Source organism: Lissotriton helveticus, chromosome 3_1 (assembly GCF_964261635.1).
Source record: "Lissotriton helveticus chromosome 3_1, aLisHel1.1, whole genome shotgun sequence".
Lineage (NCBI taxonomy): Eukaryota > Metazoa > Chordata > Amphibia > Caudata > Salamandridae > Lissotriton > Lissotriton helveticus.
The window spans coordinates 1,401,603,598-1,401,625,928 of NC_136061.1; the positions used below are offsets into that span (position 1 = coordinate 1,401,603,598).

Below are 22,331 nucleotides of genomic sequence, written 5' to 3' on the forward strand. Positions count from 1 at the left end.
CTTAGGTAAGCCTCAGTGTTGATTCCACATATCCTCCAAGTAATTCCCCTTTTAAAGGTCCCTTCTCCCTCTCATAAGGGCACCTTGACACCATCCTCTTGTTTCTCTTGCAACAGCCATTGTCATTCCTTTTGTTTTCTTAGACTTCAGATCGATTCCATCCTCTATTAATCTACCATCTATTTCAACAATAAAGTGCATGTAACTGAAGCGATGCTCTCTTGTATTTGTTTAGATTTGTCCTAAATGAACTCGTACAAACAGAGAAGGATTACGTCAAAGATTTAGGAATTGTGGTTGAGGTAAGTGCATACCATTTAGCGCACGTCTATATTTACTATTGTTGATCAGCTACTTCTGTGCTAAATGTTGTTCGGCCTATAAGTTCTAAAACATAAGTCATTTTTTCTTTGGATGCTTGGTTCTGAGATGTTTCTTATCAGCGCTGTAAAAAGGTATGATTTGAGCCTTTCATGACACATCAAATACTAGTTCTATAGAAAGATGTTCAAATTTGAGGGAACATTGTAGCACATTTTCCATTAAACATATCCTCCAATAAACCATTTTTAGTCCACCAAAAGAGTCCTATATGAATGTGTAGGCCCACAGGCTCTCCTCTCTCCTCATTTCACTCATATCAGACTATGCAAATACTTTTGATAACCATAGATTTGTTATTCTGTATATATTCCTAGGGCATATGTGTGCCTTCAGTGCACATACACTCCATCTGGTCCCATACATTGCAAATTTCCCTTTAAAAAAATCTTTCCATACGCCTTTAACAGCCGCGTGAAGAGTGGTAGTATGATCTTACTATCTGGATGTGTGAAATCAATGTCACTGACTCAAGGATTCTCACTTTGCCTCATCCAAGTGAATATGGGGGTTGATTCGGCTCTTCTTTCTCACCTGAAGGGTTTCATGCAGCGAATTGAAGAGAAAGGAGTTCCTGAAGAGATGTCTGGAAAGGAAAAGATCGCCTTTGGCAACATTCACCAAATTTATGACTGGCATAAAGAGTGAGTAGACCGCATCCTTTGCTAGCTGTGTTGCCATTTGTCACTATGGGGAAAGTGTTGGTGGGCTTTTTGTTGCCTCTAGGACTATGGCTCTACTGCTGAAGAAGCAGTACAATTCTGAACTAATAGTCAAACCCCATTAAAGACATTATAGTGCTAAACTCCAGCACAAGCTTCATGCTGTAGGTGGTGATTTCTAATGTGATTTCATTCTACTATTAGCTAAATCCAATGCTGTAACATGTCTGACTGTAGCTGTTGTGAATAATAAGAATGTTCCCAAATTGCGTATGAGTTCTTGCATTTGTAACATGAAGAGTGCGATGACTTACTCATTTTGTAATTATGGAGCTAGACGGTTGCATGAACCTGCAGGGGATAAACAGATATTTGTTTAGTGTAGATATGTTTCTACAGTTGCAGCAAAGAGTTGAATTAAAGCTTTGTTCCTAAAAAGGGCAAGTCTTACTGGGCGCGTGGGAATATGTTGGTCTCCACAATAACCATTCCATCACCGTCACCCAAACCCTCAAAGTCAACACAGAATGTAAGGGTGGGAATAACATAGTTTCTTTTCTGATTTTTAGACTGTGTTCATAGTCTGCCCTTTACACAGTATCTACAGCATGGGTAGTGATAGCTCTGCCACTGGTGATTTAGAGTAGTAGTATTCCAGAACATAGAGCATTAATATCTATTATTTTCGAATCCAAAGGTAGAAAGTATAATGAAAGGATCGCTTGATGATGTATCTGTGGGTGGATATGTTAAAATCAGACCACTTTTCCTCCCTGGAAATGAATCAAACATGTATTTCATATCCCCATAGTGGCAGGAAGGATACAGAGATGCATTGATAGAGGAATGGCGAATTTGTACATTAATATATGAATCAAAGGGGATATGCATGTATAGTAATATTTGTGAGTATCTAGACAAGCTGCCCTGTACGAGACCCAAGGACCTATGTTCAGTTTCTCTGCAATGTACACAGTGTAATGCTCACGTTACACGAGCAAAATAGTATTTTGTCGTTTTTTGCTTTTTAATGCCTGCAAAGGATTTCTGATAGCTCACAATGCATTGATCCATTTTTTGTAGGCTATGATCATGTGGTTGCTGTGTGCTCACCCAAATATGGGAGGTAGATAAATATGAAAGAGCATGCAGCAAGTTCAGTGGATGGTCATGAAGTCGATAATCTGTGTACTGTACCGATCGGAGAGTCTGGTGTGTCACATACCCAATTGCCAGAGAGATCTGAGAATCTTATCCCTTTGCAGTGCATGAGTGCAGCTGATTTGGTGAAGAAGAAAGCACACAAATAGAGATAGGAAGTTTGACACTGTACAGTACTTCCCCATGCAAAGTATCCTGCGTTGACAGAAAGAATAGACGTGAGGCATCAAGGGATTGTTTTGTGCAGAGCGTTGATATGACAATAACTTTGCACTTACATTGTACATAGAGAAAGCGCAGAAGCAGAGCTTAACAGAGCACGATTGTGGGTTCTAGTGTAGTGTAAGGATGTGCGACTATTCCTTGGGAGATAGGATTGGGGTTGCACAAGGTAATGAGTCCACTACCTTTTGCCCTCACGTTCCTGGCTCCTTTGGGTCTTTCACTTGCCCGGCTGCATCTCCATAGAGATCTCTTCACTAAAGACTATTGTGGTGTGCAGCAATGGCAAGGCAGATATGCTGGATCCCACGCCCAGGCACTGTCCAAGATGGCATATGTAGAGGTCAAGCAGTTCCAAGGAGAGCTTCCTTGAATATGAGCGAGCCTTTGTAATGTCTAGCTCTCATATTATATAGTATAGCTTCAAACCTTCTCTGGATACCAGAAAGGTGGCCAGAGGGACAGTCCGAGCTTGTCTGCACAATTGCAGGCTGCATGTGCTTTGAAGCCGACCTCCAGGATACTTCACCAGTCTAAGTATCACAATGTTCAGGAGATAGACTAATGCAAAATAACGTAAAAACTGTGTGAGAGAACCTGGGATGTGGAAATATTCTTGATTAGACTACCTTTGTGCTGCAGACACTTCTCTCACTTTAGACCAAGCTCATTTTCAGACATATGTCTGGTTTCTATCCAAACCAGAGAGGGCTTGACTGACTTTCATTTTTACCAAAAATGCTGTTGCAGTCCAGTCTTACAAAAAATTATAGGTAGAGAGAACTTTTACTGTACCAACTAAAGTTCCAAGGCTCTATAAAAAGTTGGCAGTCGAGATCGCGCAGACCCCATGTTCAGATGCTAAAGGTAATTCTTGACGTTAATGCAAAGGTACAATGACTTGTTATCCTTCCTACTCTAACACTAGGACATCCCGTGATGAAGTCCATTTGCCAATAATACATTCTGATGATCGAGAATGGGTAAAGTGGTCCTCTTGGTTTCCTGAATTAGAGGCATGTGAAAGCTGTGACTGCTAGCGAGGTTTCAGAAAGCTGAGCGCGTTTGGAGACTGCTTTTCACACTCCAAATAACCTGGTATTGTAAAATATTCGTCCAAGCCAGTCAATATTTGCATACACAGCAGCAATGGAGAATAATTCCCTGATGAGTAACAGATGACTCAAAATGAATCACTACGACGCAATGTCCTGTGTTGCACCGGAAAGCTGCGAAAACACAGTTTTGTGCATGGCCCGCCCTAGGGGAACTTTCCATTCCATGGAGTGACGCCTATCCTCCAGTGTGTTCTGCGTATCCCACTTTGCTTATCTACTTTGCTTAGTGAATGAGCTCCCTGAATGAGCAATCTAAACACAATTTCTTCACAGCTCCGTTCATATCAGAGGAGGTCTGAGATGGACATTGTTCGGTTTACACTCCGTGGTATATTTTGATCCCCAGAACAATTTCATAACGTTTGCAAAAGCACGGGTATGGTTACTGGGTTCACTGTCGATGCGCTGACGGGCATTGACCATTTCAGGAGAATGAGTTTTCATAGATCCCACTTCATGTTTTTTTGCATAGAAACGCAGGTGATCTTGGGGCTACACCATAGCGGACCAAATATACCATCACATACTTACTGGACACTGCTTTGCACTAGGAAAATAAGATGTTAAGTATTTTGGTAGTGAAATTAAAACAAAAAAGTATTAGCTCCTATTTTAGTGAAGCTTGTCTTTGTTCTATGTATTTGCTTTTGACGTATTCATGGAAATCAGTGACTCTTGACACGTCTTAGTGTAAATCAGTTTCTTTGTACACGTCTTTCTGTGAATCAGTGAGCCCCATCATGCCATTGCAGTCATCAGCGACTCTAGAAGATTCATTCTGGATGCATTGGGTATTGACATGATTTTGTGAAAGTCAGTGGCTACTAAAATGTAGTGAAGTGTGTCCTGTCCAAGCTCCTGCGAGCCTCTGACACGTCTTCTGCTTCCGCTGCTTTCCAATTCTAATTGACCCAGCTCTGTGCTCCACGCTTGAAGGTTACCTGCTTCCGCTCCCAACTACTTCTCACTCCAAGGGACCTTCAGCCTTAATAAGGCACCCTGGCCTAGACTGTTCCCCTGAGACTGAGTTTCTACATCAGCGGTGTAACGCAAAATGATGTGGTCCTTCTGCAGGATGTGGTGAAGGGGCCCTGCCGCTCCCATATCTCACTGATATTCACAGGTCTTGGGTTGAATGGGGCCCTCCTGAAGGAGGTAATCCACAAATGGAACCAGGATACAAAAGGGGGGTGCTTGCTGGACCATGCCAAAGAAGAAATCAGGGAACAAGAGGACCACACATGTCCTCGCTGTGGCAACATAGCAGGAGCTGCATCCCCCTGGAATGGAAAAAAAAATAGGATTGGATTAAAATATGCTGGGTCGTCCCCTAGCCTTGGAGAAAGGATCTTCCAGGATAGGAATTTGTCACTCTTGTGCATAAAAGGTTGGCTCTTTTTGTTTTGGTGCGTTTTTTCCACTTCCTTTTCTGCTTATCTATGGTCTGAGAAGAACCCTGATTCCTTTGGTAAGCCCTTCCAAGACCCTCCGAGAAGTTATGATGCAGTACCCATTCCACTCACAGCTTCCTCACGCCTGTCCCTTGCATCTGTGCTGAAAAAAAGTTACTAGTTGCAGCAGATATTGCTTTGTCTCCTGGATTGTTGATAATCTCACAGAATTGTTAGCCCACATGTTTTAATTAAATTAGTAGTTCTCGCCATGCATCCATAGGAATCCTTAGTTTTGATATTTCTTTGCAGATGTCTGTGGTTCTTTCATTCTGTTGCCATTAGGGAAGATCTGGTACACTTATGTTGTTGTTTGGTATCTGCCTTCTCTACAGGTATGCTCACTCAAAATTCTCTTTAACATAATCACCTTCTTTTTTCCCCTTAGTTTTTTTATGGCGGAACTTGAAAAATGCCTTCAGGAACCAGAGCGGTTAGCGCAACTTTTTATCAAACATGTAAGTTTTTATTTCGGTCTTTGGCCTTCACTTATTTTTCTCTGCTTCAAACTTCACCATTCTAGATACAGAGTGCTAGGGGTCTTCAGCTGCCCACAGGGCTGGCTGAACCACGACATTTTGTCACGGTGTTTACTGAACAGGGAACAAAGTTTTGATGATTGTTATGTACTATACAAGAGACTTGAAACCACCTTCAATACGCTCTTCATGTTAGTTTTCAAATGTTATGTTATTTGTTTAAACTTTTATCGAAGTTCTATCTGTGTGAGCACACTGTATTGCTCAACACTGTCTCGTAATATTCGAACTCTAATATTTTCTTCATACAGCCAGTTAATTCCGTTTTTCACATGTTAAGACGAAACAACCTAATATATATTTGTATGTAATTATTTATAAATTAACTTTGTGTACCCGTTGTGATGTAAATAGGAAGGTGGTTCATTAGGTGATTGGCCAAAAAATGATGACAGGTGTGACACACTGGACAGTACGTTGCCACTTAGTTACATATAGTAGCATTTCCCCACACCTTACCTTGAACATTTTCACAGTTTGATGCCAGGAATCACACAATTATTGCTCAAGCAAGATGCCAAAGCCTTGACGAGAACCCAGGTGTTAGTGTGCCAACTTCAGAATCTTAGACTTGGACTTACTCTTTCTACCAGGTCAACACGTACTGTACTGTGCACGTTACATGTTGATTGGCATGTCTAGAGTGGCTAGGCTTTTTAATAACAATGGAAAACATAGGGGCGTTGGGCAGTTTATACAGAGTGATCCACTACGACCTATAGTAGCACCCCAGGTACAGATGACACTATGGCTCACTCAATAAGCATTTCAGAATCGGACACATTAATAGCAGTAGACCTCATTAGTGTTTATTATACCTGCTGCTGAAAACCACATACATTACAAATCATTTGTCATCCCGCAGTAATAAAACCATTAAAGAAACCTGCCTCCTGTCAGTCTTTTCCCAGCTTGCGAATATGCAAAAAAGTGATTTCGGTACACTGGACTTCTTTGACCATAATTACATACATACGATTTGTGCTAACAATACATAAGCAATTTTAAAACCAGTGTCCTGACATCTCAGACACAATTTTTTTAAAATTCACAGTGATTGATTTGTTCTGCTCTTTAACACTGTGCTGTCTTTTGTTATTTCAGGAGAGGCGGTTGCACATGTACGTAGTGTATTGCCAAAACAAGCCCCGCTCAGAATACATAGTCGCTGAATATGACACATATTTTGAGGTAAGGCTATATAATTAATATGGGGTACCAGCATAAGGTATGTATCAGGACTTCTTGAGTCCTTGGGGAGTTTCTTGGTCTAAGCCAAGTAGAAGACTGCAGCCAGAGTGCAATAAAATATGGCATGCATTGCCTATATATATATATTCCCTAATTAAACCTGAAATAACATCACTGTTGACAACACTGCATGGCGAGTGTTCGAGTTATAGTTACTTAAACTATAACTGGTGAATTTCAATATTTTTTTGTTTAAAACATTGTGTTTCTATTTACATTTTAACTTAACTATAGAATCACTCGAACTTTTGTTTTTTCAGTGAATATGAATGTGGCTCGCAATGCAGTGCTGATTAGCCCCACATATTACATTATTACATTACTCGTGACATCTTCTATGACATCATTGATAATATCTGAAAGAAACACGTAGTGATAGATTCCTTTCCTTAGAATCATCCCCAGGCGTCAGACTGGATCTGGAAAGTTTTTTGTCAGCAGTACCGCTGCACATCGGTAAGTGGCATCGTGCGGCTTCGCGTTCGTCGTTGGTGCCGGAATGACGTCGCCGGAGCTACTTAGACGCGCCCACACGCGCTGTCAGTTCTTTCTTTTTCCGCGTCAGCAAGCGCAGATCCGGGAAGAGCAAGTACCCCCAGTCACTTTTTGACTGAGTTTGTTTAGGCCTTTTACCTCATCTTTTCAATTCGATTGAATCCTGGTGTCGTAGCGATGCCCGGTTTTAAGAACTGTGGGGACGGTCACCGCATGATGTCATTGACGGACCCACACTGTGTGTCTCTACTGCCTGGGGCGCAACCATGACCACAAGTCGTGCCCCGACTGCCGGGCCATGGCGCCGAAGACTTTGCGGGACCGGTCCCGAAAGTTGCTTGAAGTCCGGCAGTTGGCTCCACGCTGCTCGAGGTCCCGGTCCCGTGGGAGGTCGAGGGACCGATCGCGGAGTCGTCACCATCATTCTTCTGCATCTAAGTCTTCGCATTCGGTCAGGTAAGTCGAAGCATTCCAAGATGTCGAAGAAGCATCCTCGCTCTTCGACTTCCCTTCACCCGTCGCGTGACGCGGCTAAGGGTGCGGGCAGTGCCACCCCGGCGGCTCCAGCGGAGCCTGTGATGTCGCCCCCAGTCTACCCCCCTTCCCGGGTGCGGGGCGACGCCTCCTCAGGTGCAAGAGTCTCTTGCTGCCATGGCCCGGCTCTTTAGGCCATCTGGCCTCGCCAGTGCGCCTGTGGGCCCGACTGGGGGTCCTGCTTTACCATCTCCGGCGGCTCCGGCCCCAACGCCACAGGCCCCCCAAGGATCCGGGATCAGATCCCTATCGACGCCGTTTGGCCTAGTGACACCTCCACTGGCGCAGATCTCCCCGGCACCGCTTCAGACGTCGCCCGCTCCTCGGGACGACATAGTCCTCAGGTTCAACCCGGACACGGTGCCGGATCGACGTCGCCCGACGCCGATGGGCCCTTTAGTGCCCTATGTCACACCTCCTTATTTTGAGCCTGTTCCACAGACTTTGGAGGAAGGGGAGGCCTGGGAGGGGTCTGAGGACCCTCCAGCACAGGACTGTGCTTATGATCTGGACTGGGCAGAGGATTTGGGGGAGGCCAGTGGTCTTGACACCTCGCCTGACCTTAGCATGCTGACTCCTCCTACCGTGGCTACGGAGGAGGGAGCCAGTTACGTAGTGGTGTTGCGTAGGGCAACCAAGGCTCTCCACCTCGAACTCCCTATGGTGGCCATCAGGACTAATCTCCTGACAAAAGTGCTCCAACCGGCGGCTACTTATTTGGAGCCCTTGCTGCCTTTTAATCCAGCACTAGCCATCGTTCTCTTGGGCACTTGGTCCTGACCCAACACAGGAGCTCCTGTAGGTAGGGATGTGGCCCGATGCCATCGGCTGGCTCCAGGTCACCCCCCTCTTCCTTACCCAACACCCCACCCCTGAGAGCTTGGTTGTCCAAGCCTCTACATACAAGAGCGCGTTCCCTACCACACCTCCGGATAGGGAATCCAAGAAGCTGGATCAGTTTGGGAAGAAACTGTTTTCATCTGCCAGCTTAGGGCTGCAGTCGGTGAACACTGCATGCCTCTTGGGCCATCATACCCACTCTGTGGGACACGTTTGGGCCGGTGCTGCCTAACTACCCGGGGGACGCAGTAAAGTTCACCATACGTTGTGGGTTAGACACCGCCGACTCACTGGGCAGGTAGATTTCCACGACGGTGGCTCTTCGCGCCACGCCTGGTTGAGGACCACTGGCTTCTCAGAGAATGTCCAGAACACTCTGATGGACATTCCCTTTGATGGCATTCGCCTTTTTGGACATAAGGCAGATAGTGCGTTGGGGCGCTTCAAAGACTTCTCCGCCTTCTGCTTTTCGTTCCTTTTGTGGCCACGGAAGGGGGCGCCCCATAGCGTTCGCAGAGCCACAGACCACAGCAGCAACAACCTCAGCGTGGTCGCGGACGGGGGAACAGTCGAGGCGGTTAAGGGGCCAGCGGGCGGGTCAGTCCGCCTCCACCCCCGCAGCATCCACTTCAACGCCTTCCTAGTCTGACCTTTCAGGCCCATCAGACGCCAGTGGGTGGACGAATGCGCCATCATCTCCACCACTAACGCAACATGACTTAGGACAAGTGGGTGCTGCAAATTGTCCGAAGGGGTTACTGCCTCCCCTTCGAGACAACCCCTCCAGCCATGCCACCTCAGTACCACCGCATGTCCGGGGATCACTTGGCGCTTCTCCAGCAGGAAGTTGTGGCCCTCTTGGCTAGGGGGGCTATCGAGCGCGTTCCGACACCAGAAGTAAGTCGTGGTTGTTATTCCCACTAATTTCTGGTTCCAACGAAGGACAAGGGCCTGTGTCCTATCTTAGACCTTCGGAACGTCAATTGCTTCCTCCGAAAGGAGAAGTTCAAGATGCTCACACTTGCTCAGGTCTTGTCTGCCCTGGACCCGAAAGACTGGATGGTGGCGTTGGACTTGCAGGATGCCTATTTTCATATTCCCGTCCTGCCTGCTCGTGGCCTACCTGCGATTCACGGTAGGCCACGAGCATTTTCATTTCACCGTGCTCACCTTTGGCCTTCCCAGCGCCCCTCGGGTGTTCACGAAAGTGATGGCGGTGGTCGCAATTCATCTATGCAGATCAGGGGTTTTAGTCTTCCCCTATCTCGATGGCTGGCTGTTGAAGGCGGGCTTGGCTGGAACATCGGGGCATGTCCCTGGTGGTTCAACACTTGGCAGGTTCTTTGAACGCCTTGGCGGACAAACTAAGCCGTTGGTGCATGATGGATCTCGAATGGCGTCTGAACTCGGACGTGGCGCAGGGTCTCTTTCGGCAATGGAGAGAGCCTTGGTTAATTCTATGCACCACCGAAGAGAACGCGCAATGTCATCAGTTCTGTGCGTTGGAATTTCCAAGGCGGCACTCGATATGCGACGCTTTTCGTCCCGAGTGGAGTTGCGGTCTGTTGTACGCCTTTGCGCCTATACCACTTCTGGCCAGAGTGCTGAAGATCAGGCGCGACCGGGCCCAAGTCATCCTTATGGGTCCGGACTGGGCTCGAAGAGTATGGTATCCCGAGCTACTCGGTATGAGCATCGATCCCCCGATTCGTCTGCCTCTTCGGGAGGATCTTCTATCGCAGCAGCAGGGGACGGTCTTCCACCCGAACCTGTCCAGTCTCCACCTCCTTGCGTGGAGATTGAGCAGTGGCAGTTGACGTCTTTTGACCTGCCTCCCAAAGTCTGTAATGTTATCTTGGCAGCCAGGCGTCCCTCCACTAAGACTGTATACCCCTGCAGGTGGAATAAGTTTGTGGCATGGTGCACAGCAAAGGCTGTGGATCCCCTTTCTGCCTCTTTCAGAGGTTCTTTTTTTTTTTCTCTCTGGCCCAGCAGGGCTCATACTGAGTAGCTGGGTCGTTCTGTGCATAAAGGCTTGTTACTCCTAGACTAAAAAGGAGCCTCCGGTGGGGTTGCGCGCCCACTCTACCAGGGCAACGGCAGCCATTACTGCTCTGGGACGGGGAGTACCCTTGCATGCCATCTGTCAGGCAGCTACGTGGGCCTCGCTGCACACGTTTACCAAGCACTTCTGCCTGGACAGCCAAGTCCGGAGAGACGGCTTCTTTGGCTGTTCTGTTTTCCAGGACTTTCTGGTGTGATCTTAGTACGCAGACCCACAACCGGGGTTGGTATTGCTGGGGTATCTATTCTAAGGTAAGGAATCTATCACTAAGTGTTTCTTTCAGATGCACAAGTTACTTACCTTCGGCAACGATATATCTGTAAGAAACATTAGTAGTGATAGATTCCCTACCGCCCCACCCATCGCCCCCGTTCTGCAAACTGATGTCTAGGGTTATGGTCATCCCTTTCAGGGCCCTAGTTTCATGGCACCAGTGGTCAGTTTCTTGCATGGCTCTGCGTTCCTGGTGCGAAAAGCCATTTACAGAACTGACGTCAGCGCACGTAGGTGCGTCTAAGTAGCTCCGGGAATGTCATAACGACGCACGCGGAGCCACACGACGAGGCCTTCTTTTAAAAAAAAAAAAAAAAATTATTTGGTAATTCACAATTGCAGATACAGAAAAAGAAAAAACAATGAGAAAAAAAGAATTCAGTAAAAATAACAAACAGTCAAAATAAGCAGATAAATTAGCTTAAATGAAGCAGGAATGCTAAGGACGTAGCAGAATGAGCGAAAAGAAACTATAACAATTTTATCCTGATTGCACTCATTTATACACAATCTCTAATGTCATTTTTCCAATTATCAATTGGTTTCCAGATCTCAATACCACGTGCTCTCGACTTTGTTCCTCTACAGGCAAAAATAGCCTTCTCTTGGTTGTACATACCTAACATCCGGGAAAGCCAAATCTGAAAGTTAGGGGGAACGACATCCTTCCAACGGGCTGTTAATATTATTCTATACACTGCTGTACCCAAGAAGAGAGATACTTCTTCCGCCTTGGTATGACTTAGAGTGTTATCGTAACCCAAAATATAAAGGGTGGGAGATTCGGCTACTGGATGCCCGAACACTTCCTGCCAGAACCCAGCAATCATTGTTCTCAATACTAGTAGTTTGTCGCATTCATAGAGCATATGTAATAAATTTGCCGTACTTTTACCACACCTTGGACACTCTGAAGTAGACCTTTTCCCCCAAGAGTAGTTTGGCACGAGTAAAATATAAATCATAGATAGTTTTATAGAGTTGAGCTTTCAAATTAGAGGACATAAACAACTGTGTTGATAGGATCAAAGACATGTCAATATCCACATTAGGGTTATTTAATTTCCTCGACCAACCCACTTCAGTAGGTTCTAAATAGTCTTGTTGGTTTTCAATTAAGATGTCGTAAATAGTACCAATCCTAGTTGTGGATCTAGACATACAATAGATTAAAGGGATATTATCCAGAGAGATATCAGCAACTTTTAGATTTAAAATTGTATTAATTTGTATAAATTTAAATACACTATTATTTGGGATGGCAAATTTGGATTGAAGTTGTTGGAATCTATGGCCATAAGTGGGATGTAAAAAATCTCCTATTGTTAGTACTCCTAATGGTTCCCAGCGTCTAGAAATAACGTCATATATTTGTGATGGTAATATTGATGAATGCCATAATGAAATATATCTATTGTATTTAGAAATTTTCATATACCTCATAATTTTCCTCCACGTTACCCAGGCGCTTGATATAACCTTAAACTTTACTTTCTTAAAGTATGAGGGTTCGACCTGCTTTAATAACAAACCATTAGCCCTGTCTCCAATGGACAACTCAAATATTGAAGGTATGTAATTAGCCCCTATCATTTTCGAGCGGTTTTAACATGAAATAGTGACATCTGTTGAAGAAGAGCAGCCCATAAGTAAAATCCCAAATCAGGAATTGCCAGTCCGCCTCTGGTAATGGGTAGTGAGAGCTTCCGGGTTGATCTCCTTATCTTTCCGTATCCCCACACAAATTTACTCATATGGGATTCTAAGCCCTTTAAAATGTTATCGTCCACTAGTAGAGGAATCGCACGGAACAAGTATAAGACCCGGGGTAGAATATTCATTTTGAGGAAGTTGCCTCTTCCAATGATTGAGAGATGTAATCCGTCGATCCTTTTAAGATCTTTCTTTACTTTTTGAAGCAACGGTTCATAATTAATTTTAACAATCTCGTCTATTTTGGCAGATATTAGAACTCTCAGATATACAGCCGATTCTACCCTCCTAGGATCGATAAAGGAGACATTATTGGTACAGATGACCATCGTTTTATCCCTATTTAGGGAGTATCCCGATAGCTGCCCGAAGGCTTGAGTAATCTATTCTATTTCTATTATAGCCTCAGTGGGTTGTGATGTTATTACAGCCACATCATCGGCGTATGCTAATATTTTTGTATGGAAGGGGCCCAATGTAACTGGTTTAATTGCCTCAGCCTTTAACAATTTTAAAATCAGAGGATTTATATAGAGGGCAAAAAGGATCGGAGAGCATGGGCATCCCTGCCTAGTCCCCCGAAGTATGTCAAAGAACCCAGATTCCTGGCCCATTACCAATACCCTAGCCTTCGGTGAGAAATACATTGCCTTGATAGATTTAATAAAACACTGTCCAACGATAATTTGTTCTAGTATTGCCCACAAGAATGCCCATGAGACCCTGTCAAAGGCCTTCTCTGCATCCAGGAGGACCATCGACATCTGGCCCCCCGTAGCATTTGCGGCATCAAACAGTGCGATAGCACGTCTGGTATGATCCGTAGTACCCTTGCCCGGGATGAAGCCATGTTGCCACGGGGAGACCAGGTGTTCGACGATCCCCCTGAGCCGATTAGCCACGACGAGGCCTTCTGACGCGCAGGGGTACTGCTGATGAAAAACTTTCCAGATCCAGTCTGACACCTTGGGGTAATTCTAAGGTAAGGAATCTATCACTAGTAATGTTTCTTACAGGTATATCGTTACCGAAGGTATGTAACGTGTGCATCACTGCAACATGTGCAATGAAACTGTTGAAATGAAAACTGCATAGCAGGGGCACATGTTATAGTTACCTTAGGGCACGAGTTGTAGTTACTTGAGCAAACTATACCTCGAGAATTTCAGTGATTTTTGTTCATTTAAAACGTTACGATGTCACTGAAATTCTCACCTTACTTAAACGTTAATTTAACCCTTGTTTTTCTGTGAACAAAAATAAATATATATATATGTATATTTGTTCATGGACTTCTGAAGATCCTCTTTTGTAAATCTTAATTGATAACTTTTGAAGTTGTGCTAAAAGGTTTCACAGCATAGCTGTGATGTAATTTTCTTGTAGGCTAGTTGCTAAATTAATTTTTCTAGACAGTTGGGTACTGTGCAATTTTCATGTATTATAATGTCTTGTTAATAAAGTGTATAGAATCTGTTTGTATCGAGATGTTTTGCATGCTTGTCACTGTTAAATGTGAAATCCCTTAGAAGTGTTTGCGTTAGTAAAGATGCTTCCTTAAGTGATGATTTTTAGAAAATACAATACCTAAATAAACCTAGTTCGTTTTGCCAGCCAGTAAATTGAAGTCCTGCCTGGGTGGAGTGCAAAATCATCTAGTTTCTAAAGCTTTATAACATATGAGTTGAACATTGTATTAATACTTAGACAGCTGTGAGAAAGTGATCTATTTGGCCATTATAATATCAACCACTGGTCCATGGTGAAGTTGCCTCCCAGCCTTGCCGATGGCATCTGAACAGCAATAGTGAAGTCAACTGAATTGTCATGGATCGTGACATAAATGGCCCTTCTGTGATGATGTCCTCTCCCAGACCTTTTGATCAGAACCTCAACCCCTTCTTACTCCTACCCACCCTATGTATAATTGGGAGGGGCAGGGAGCAGTGACTGTTCTGGATAGCGCAGTTTATCTGTGAAGGGCTCAAACTAGGACTTCAATGTGTCTTTCTACACATAGTACCTTTATACCTTCATCTACTATAATACTTGATTCATAGTGAGGATCGTCCCTCTTGCTTGATTAAATGGCAAGAAAGTTGGATGAATGGTCATATTGTAAGATGTAGTTGTGTGTTCATAAATACAATACACTATATTATCCAGATGGACTCTATGAGATCAGTATTCCCATGAATACTAACTTCATGTAACCTAGCAACCTGTCCTTCCATGCCTTGGAGGTGAGTAGGGGTGCAGTACTGTCCCACAGTGATGCATGAAACCAACACCTGTGCACCAGGGAGTGGTATTCTGCAATAAGGCTGAGCAAGAAATAATAATCATCCCCAAAACTATCTATGTACATAATACTGCCATTGTACCTTGCCAGTCGCATACATTCTTACAGTGTGTGAAATGGACTTCTCCGTATTTTAATATGTGCCATACATAAAAAGAATTCTCTTTACAAGAAACTGCTGCCTGTAAACTGAACATACATTTTTTAGTTATTTTCCTTCCACTGTTACCCTATCACGAATGTATGGATTTCCCGTGGTGTTTCACTATTTCCTCTGTTTGACCTTCCAAGTGCCAGATACAAAGTAAGTCTATTGTTCATACTACCTTGCACATTAAGATTCATTGTTATTGACGTTTCTCTTTTTTAGGATTTGAAACAAGAAATAAACCAGAGGCTAACCATCAGTGACTTCCTTATCAAACCCATTCAGAGGATAACAAAGTATCAGCTGCTACTCAAGGTAAGAACTAGAACATTCAGACTGGGCCCAGATTTGTGTAGGGATTTTGAAGAAGTGCTGGGTAGAACTCCAGGGAAGAGCTTACATATTTGATGTAATTCCTTGATTATGCTTTATGCAATTGATTGATTCAGATTACTCCACTGAGCTTCGTGACTCACATCATATTGACAATTTAGGGGATCGTTTTTATATCCCATAACACGAGCTGGAAAATGTTCTCTGGGCTATTAGGCACAGTAAAATTCTCTGACCCTGTTGCCCAGTTTAGGGAATGGAGATAGGTGTATTGTGTACAACCAGAGACAGTCTTCAAAGGAAGGCATCAGATTAAAACAACCTGCGAGTTTCATAAATTAGCGAAAATGTGAGATTTGGATTCACAGCTTCACCCACTTCCTTTATCCAAATGTAATCCGCTCCCTTCTCACAGGTCTCATTCCCTCTAGGACCAGTCAGAGTTCAAGACAACAAAGTTAATTATTCCAAAAGACCGCTAAGGCATATTGGAGATTTCATTCTGACATGTTGCTAATTTATATGGAAAGATTTCTGTTGGGCCCTATACTTGACACATGCAGCTGTACGTCTCTTAACAATGTGTCTCCTTATTTGATGTGAGGGTATTGTTTTGAGATTTAGCAACTTTCTTGCCCACCCCTGAGGATCAACTGAGTTCCACGGACCTTAGGACTTGGGTGGATTGCTGGTAGCATGCATCTTCCTCCTCCCAGGGTCTGTGGCAGAAAATATCTTCTCTCTGCAGTAATAGAAACTGCCCTGAATGTATTTTCTAAAACCCTTCCTGTTGACGGTCCTGCAACAGATTTGAACAGAGTCCATTTTTTGCGTATTATCAGTCCACAGGCTGTTCACTGGATCTTTTCAAAGAGGTAAACACTCAGGCTGGTGTTTCCTCAGGTCACAATTAAACTTCTGTGGGTTGAACATTCTCCACTAACTAGAATTCTAACTGGGCAATGAATAGATCTGGACATGTCTCTGCTGCTCAAGGGATTCTTCCTTTTTCAAAAAGGTGGAAACACTACATCCAAATTAAACAGTTCCTTTTCTACCCATCTCTTTTCAAGAAACAAAGTGGTTAAATGTAAGTGGCATCAGGTTGTCGAGTATATTATTACATTTTAATTGCAACTTGAAAAACAGTAGTACAGTTAGATGCAAAGATCATGTGCACCTTCAATGTTGAATTATCAGTTTAAGTGTAGAAATTGCTTACATGCCATTCCATCAGTATCTTTACCCTTAATGTAATGATAGAGCAGTGGAAGGTACAGGCCAGAGGTTTCACATCCCTATATTCTGCAGGGACATGGAGCGATCAGGAATGAAGGAACGAGCTGCTGCTGTCATTGCTGTACAACTTCTGTTCCATACGGTTGCGCTCCCCCGACTATTGTATTTTTTTGTCGTGCTACCGGTATGGATTACTCAGGCAATGTTACGAGAACTTGACATGCTCATTACTGCTTTCCTCTTGGGCTCTGCCACAGGCGAGTAGCTCTGCCCACATTGTAGAGACTTGTGAAGAATGGGAGCCTTGCCGTCCCCGACTTTGAATCTTATTATTTTGCAGCATAGCTCCTGTGGCTGACGCAGTGGTTGGTAGGCAGACTGGTGCCAGACCAGGAGATGGGTCCTTTTGTACTTGATCTTCACCAATTGGTCAGAGTACTAATAAAGTTTAAGTGTCCTAGCAGAGGCGATAGCCTAAATTTCGGGTTTTGTGGCATGTTGGGCCAGGTGTCCGACATACCCATGGAGTTACTAGAGGTGTAGCCACATGGGGGAGATTGGCAGGGGATAGCGGAGTGGGTGACTTCTGGAGCGTCCCTACTTGGTGACTTGCTTGGGTTTAGGTACTCCTCCCATTCGAGTAGTTCCAATCGAGGCATGATTTACCCCTTGCCACTTTCTGCTCCATATCGACGTGACAGCTGCAATCCACAGACACGGGGTGTGGGCATGTCAAAACCTCCACACCACAAGATTGTCATTATATAGTCCGGTCTTCGGGAAATTTTAAAGCGGTCACCTGCTTATATAAGGTGATTAGAGAGGACATGATGCTGCCCCTGACAGCCCTCTGAACCCCATGGATGGAAAACCTGGGGAACCCCATATCGGAGGGAAATTTGGCAAGTATATTTGAAAGGGGTATCCAAAATATTGAGGACCGCCGGTCCTCAATATTTTGTCGGTCCTCACTCGGTGCTCTGCACAGGGCATACACTCCCCGAAGAATAAATATCTATATATATCTGAAAGAGACACGTTAGTGATAGATTCCTTACCTTAGAATATTCCCCAGGCGTCAGTCTGGATCTGGAGTTTTCTGCTCCGCAGTACCTCTGCACACCAGTAGGTGGCGCCGTGCTGCTCCACGCCAGTCACTGGCGTCGTAAGCGCCGGGATGACGTCACGGAGGCTACTTAGGTGCCACCCATGCGCGCTGACGTCAGTTCTTTCTTTTTCTGCGCTGAAAGCGCAGATCTGGATTGAGCATGTACCTCGGTAATTTTTTACCACTTTTTTTCAGACTTTTTTATCCTTTTCTTGTCTCCTGGTGCACGTAGGGATCCCCTGCTTTTAGTCTTGTGGGGCCTGTCGCCGTACTATGTCGGTGGCGGACCCCCATGTCTGCCTCTACTGCCTGGAGACCGGCCATGACTCCCGGGACTGCCGTGCCATGGCTCCTAAGGCCTTGCGGGAGCGGCGCTGGAAGTTGCTGGAGGTCCGGTACTCCTCTCACCGCCGCTCCAGGTCTAGGGGCTGTTCGCGGGGCTAGAGCCGTCGCTCTTTGGGCTCTGTCTGCACCAACAGATTCCGGTAAGCGGCACCATAAGAAGTCGAAGAAGCGGGTTTGCTCTCTGACATCCTCCCGTCGCTGCCCGGAGGCAGACGTGGGGGACAGGTGCTCCCCCCCCCCCCTCCCTGCGGCTCCTCCGGAGCCCGGGAGTCCCACGGCCTACCCGCTATACCCGGGTCCGTCGTCGACTCCCGAACAGGTGCAAGAGTTTCTAGCTGCCATGGACCGCCTGTTTAGGCCTCGGGCTCCCGCCTGCGGGCCCTGCGGTGCAGTGTCCAGAAAATGTTGGTTCGGCAGCACCGCCTCTGGCGCCAGCCCCGGAGCCACTGGATCAGGCACCCTCGGCTCTGGCCCCGGCACCACAGTGTGCAGCACCGCTGGCTCCGGCCCCGGCGATGCTTCAGGCGCCGCACTGGGTGCCGTTTATCCCACCCCTGCTCCAGTTCTCGGACCGTTTCGTTCCGACCTGGGATCCACATTGGAATGCGGCTCCAGTCGGCCCCGGCCGGCGCAGTTCCTTGCGCCGCTCCCGGCGCCGCATTCCCCCTCTCCGGCTCTGGCCCTGCCGCCGCGGCTGGCTCCTTCTACTGCGGAGCCGGATGAGGATTGGGACTGCTCCGAGGACCCCCTTGTGCAGCAGTGTGACTCCGAGCAGGATTGGGTGGATGACCTTCAAGATGCGGGTGAACTTAATCTGTCTTCTGACCCGGGGTGTGCCTTGCCTCCGCCTACTTTCTACACTATGGTGCTGCGTGAAGCCGCGGAGTGTCTCCATCTCGACCTCCCAACGGTGGCCCTTAAGACTAATCTCCTTACGGAGGTGCTCCAGACGGCGTCTACGTCGTCGGAGCCACTGCTCCCTTTCAATGTGGCCCTTACCGAAGTTCTCTTGGGTACATGGTTGCTGCTGGCCTCAGGGGAGGGGGGGCACCGGTGGAGAAAAACATCGCTAGGCGTCATCGCCCGGCACCTGGTGATCCCGCCTTCTTGAACACAAACCCCACGCTTGAGAGCCTAGTCATTCAGGCCTCGACATCACAGAGTGCTTTTCCCTTGGCTCTGCCGGATAAGGACTCTAAGAGGCCTGACCAATATGGCAAGAGGTTGTTCTCCTCGGCCAGTTTGCGGTTGAGGTCGGTTAATACCACCTGCTTATTGGGCCGTTACTCCCACGCAGTGTGGGATTCGCTGGCAGAGGTTCTGCCTCAGTGCTCTGAGGAGGTCTAGGCTGTCCTTTCCCAAGCGATTACGGAGGACAAGGATGCGGCGAAGTTTGCCATCAGGTGTGGTATGGACCACTGATTCGTTGGGCAGGGCAATTTCCACGACGGTGGCATTGCGGCGCATGCCTGGTTGCCTTCCACTTGGTTCTCACCCGATGTCCAGAGCTCGCTCATGGACATGCCCTTCGATGGCTCCCGCCTCTTTGGTGATAAGGCTGACAAAGCCCTGGAGCGCTTTAAAGAGACTTGTGACACAGCCAAGTCTTTGGGACATTCTTCCAAAAACCCTGCCACACAAGGGTTTCGTTCCTTTCGTGACGTGGGCAGGGGTACCCAGGCGCGCTCTTCCAGCAAGCCTGTGCAGAACCAGCCTCAGCGAGGCCGCGGACAGGGGTTCCTCAGGGGCGAGTCTGGTAACCAGCGTGCGGGTCAGTCCACTTCCACCCCCTCTGCTTCCGCCTCAAAACCTTCCTAATCCGAGCTTCAGGGGGCACCACACGCCTCTGGGAGGCAGGGTCCGTCACCACCTCCACCACTGGCGCGATATCACATCGGACAAGTGGGCGCTGCAGATAATCTGCCAAGGTTACTCGCTCCCCTTTCTGTCCTCCCCTCCTACCATGCCACAGCGGTGCCACCGCATGTCGGGGGATCATTTGGCCCTTCTCCGTCAGGAAGTCACGGCCCTCCTGGCCAAGGGGGACATCTAGTACGTTCCCAATCGGGAAGTAGGGAATGGTTGTTATTACCACTACTTTCTGGTTCCCAAGAAGGAAAAAGGGGGCTTGCGCACCATCTTGGACCTCCGGGACATCAATCGCTTCATCCGAAAGGAGAAGTTCAAGATGCTGACTCTGGCTCAGGTCCTGACTGCCCTGGACCCTGGAGACTGGATGGTAGCGTTGGACTTACAGGACGCTTATTTTCATATTCCTGTCCTGACGGCGTTACCTGCGGTTCATGGTGGGCCAGGAGCATTTTCAGTTTGCTGTGCTCCCCTTCGGCCTTACCAGCACCCCTCCGGTGTTCACGAAAGTGAAGGCGGAGGTCGCAGCTCATCTGCGCAGGTCCGGGGTGTTAGTCTTCCCCTACCTCGACGACTGGCTGTTGAAGACGGGCTCTCCCCAGGCAGTCTTCTCCCACCTCTCAGAAGCTCCCCTTCATCGGAGCGGTTCTGGATTTGACGCTGTTTCGGGTTTATCCTCCCGAGCAGCGAGTCCGGGATATTCAGGCTATGATTCCGCTCTTTCGGCCTCTATCTAGGGTTTCAGTCAGAATGACCCTCCGGCTTCTGGGCCTGATGGCCACCTGCTAGTGGTACAAAAGGGGGTGAGGATGGATGGAGCATCCGAACCAATCAAACACTCACACCCAGTCAAAAGATCTGGGTTTGATCCATCACCGTTCTTTAGCCCACTCTGCCACCCCAGTTCAGACATGGCTATATGCAAATCAGTCTGACCCTGTGGCTCATGGGAACAGTCCAGCCTGAATTGCCAAGCCATGCCTTCCCTGGACCGGAAACAAGCTTACGAGGACCGGTTTCTGGCATTCCAGCCGTCTTCAGCCCAGCTTGCTTGAATCCAGTGGCAAAGTGAGCAAGGGACTCACGTCTGAGCCTACCCTGCCACACTTATGGCGGCCAAAGCGGTACAAAAGGGGGTGGTGATGGACGGAGCATCAGAACCAATCAAACACTCACACCCAGTCAAAAGATCTGGGTTTGATCCATCACCGTTCTTTAGCCCACTCTGCCACCCCAGTTCAGACATAGCTATATGCAAATCAGTCTGACCCTGTGCCTCATGGGAACAGTCCAGCCCGAACTGCCAAGCCATGCCTTCCCTGGACTGGAAACAAGCTTCCGAGGACCGCTTTCTGGCATTCCAGCCGTCTTCAGCCCGGCCTCCTGCTAGTGACACATGTCAGATGGCATATGCAGGTTCTGCAGTGGGACCTGAAGTTCCAGTGGGCACAGCATCAGGGCAACCTGTCCGATCACGTCCAGATCTCGGAGGGCGATGCACGACAGTTGCAGTGGTGGCTCACGAACCGCGCTTGTGTTAGTGGCAGATCCCTCTCCCTTCCCTAGCCGGAGCACACAGTGGTGATCGATGCGTCCCTCCTGGGATGGGGAGGCCACATGCGAGAGGCGGAGATCAGAGGCCTCTCGTCTCCGGCGGAGTCACGGCTCCATATCAACCTTCTGGAGCTGCGGGCGATCCGGTTTGCACTGAAAGCATTCCTTTCCTCTGTCTGGGGCAGTGTAGTGCAGCTGTTCACGGACAACACCACCGCCATGTGGTATTGCAACAAACAGACCGGGGTGGGGTCCTAGTCCCTATGTCAGGAGGCTCTGCACCTCTGGACATGGCTGGAACATCAAGGCATTACCTTGGTGGTTCAACACCTGGCAAGTTCTCTGAACGCCAGGGTGGACGAACTCAGCCGCCGGTGCATGATGGATCACGAATGGCGTCTGCACTTGGACGTGGCGCAAGGTCTCTTTCAGCAGTGGGGGGAGCCTTGGTTAGATCTATTCGCCACCGAAGAGAAAGCGCAATGTCAGTTCGGCGCGTTGGTATTTCCAAGGCGGCACTCGCTTGGAGATGCTTTTCGTCTCGAGTGGAGCTGCGGTCTGTTGTAAGCCTTTCCACCTCTACCACTTCTGCCCAGAGCAGTGAAGATCGGGCGCGACCGTGCCAAAGTCATTCTTGTGGCTCCGGACTGGGCTCGAAGAGTATGGTATCCCGAGCTACTCAGTATGAGCATCGATTCCCCCCGATCAATCTGCATCTTTGGGAGGAT

The 22,331-nt window shown here is 47.2% G+C and overlaps 1 protein-coding gene across 12 annotated transcripts in view; it reads left to right on the plus strand.

The window, feature by feature from the left end:
- Positions 1 to 22,331, plus strand: part of KALRN (kalirin RhoGEF kinase) — a 1,598,314-nt gene that overhangs the window by 1,384,912 nt on the left and 191,071 nt on the right. For all 12 annotated transcript variants that reach the window (XM_078682047.1, XM_078682045.1, XM_078682043.1 and 9 more), the window contains 5 exons: positions 236 to 302; positions 922 to 1,025; positions 5,384 to 5,453; positions 6,639 to 6,725; positions 15,378 to 15,470. In XM_078682047.1, the coding sequence (XP_078538173.1) occupies positions 236 to 302; positions 922 to 1,025; positions 5,384 to 5,453; positions 6,639 to 6,725; positions 15,378 to 15,470 (421 nt within the window). The remainder of the gene's footprint in view (positions 1 to 235; positions 303 to 921; positions 1,026 to 5,383; positions 5,454 to 6,638; positions 6,726 to 15,377; positions 15,471 to 22,331) is intronic.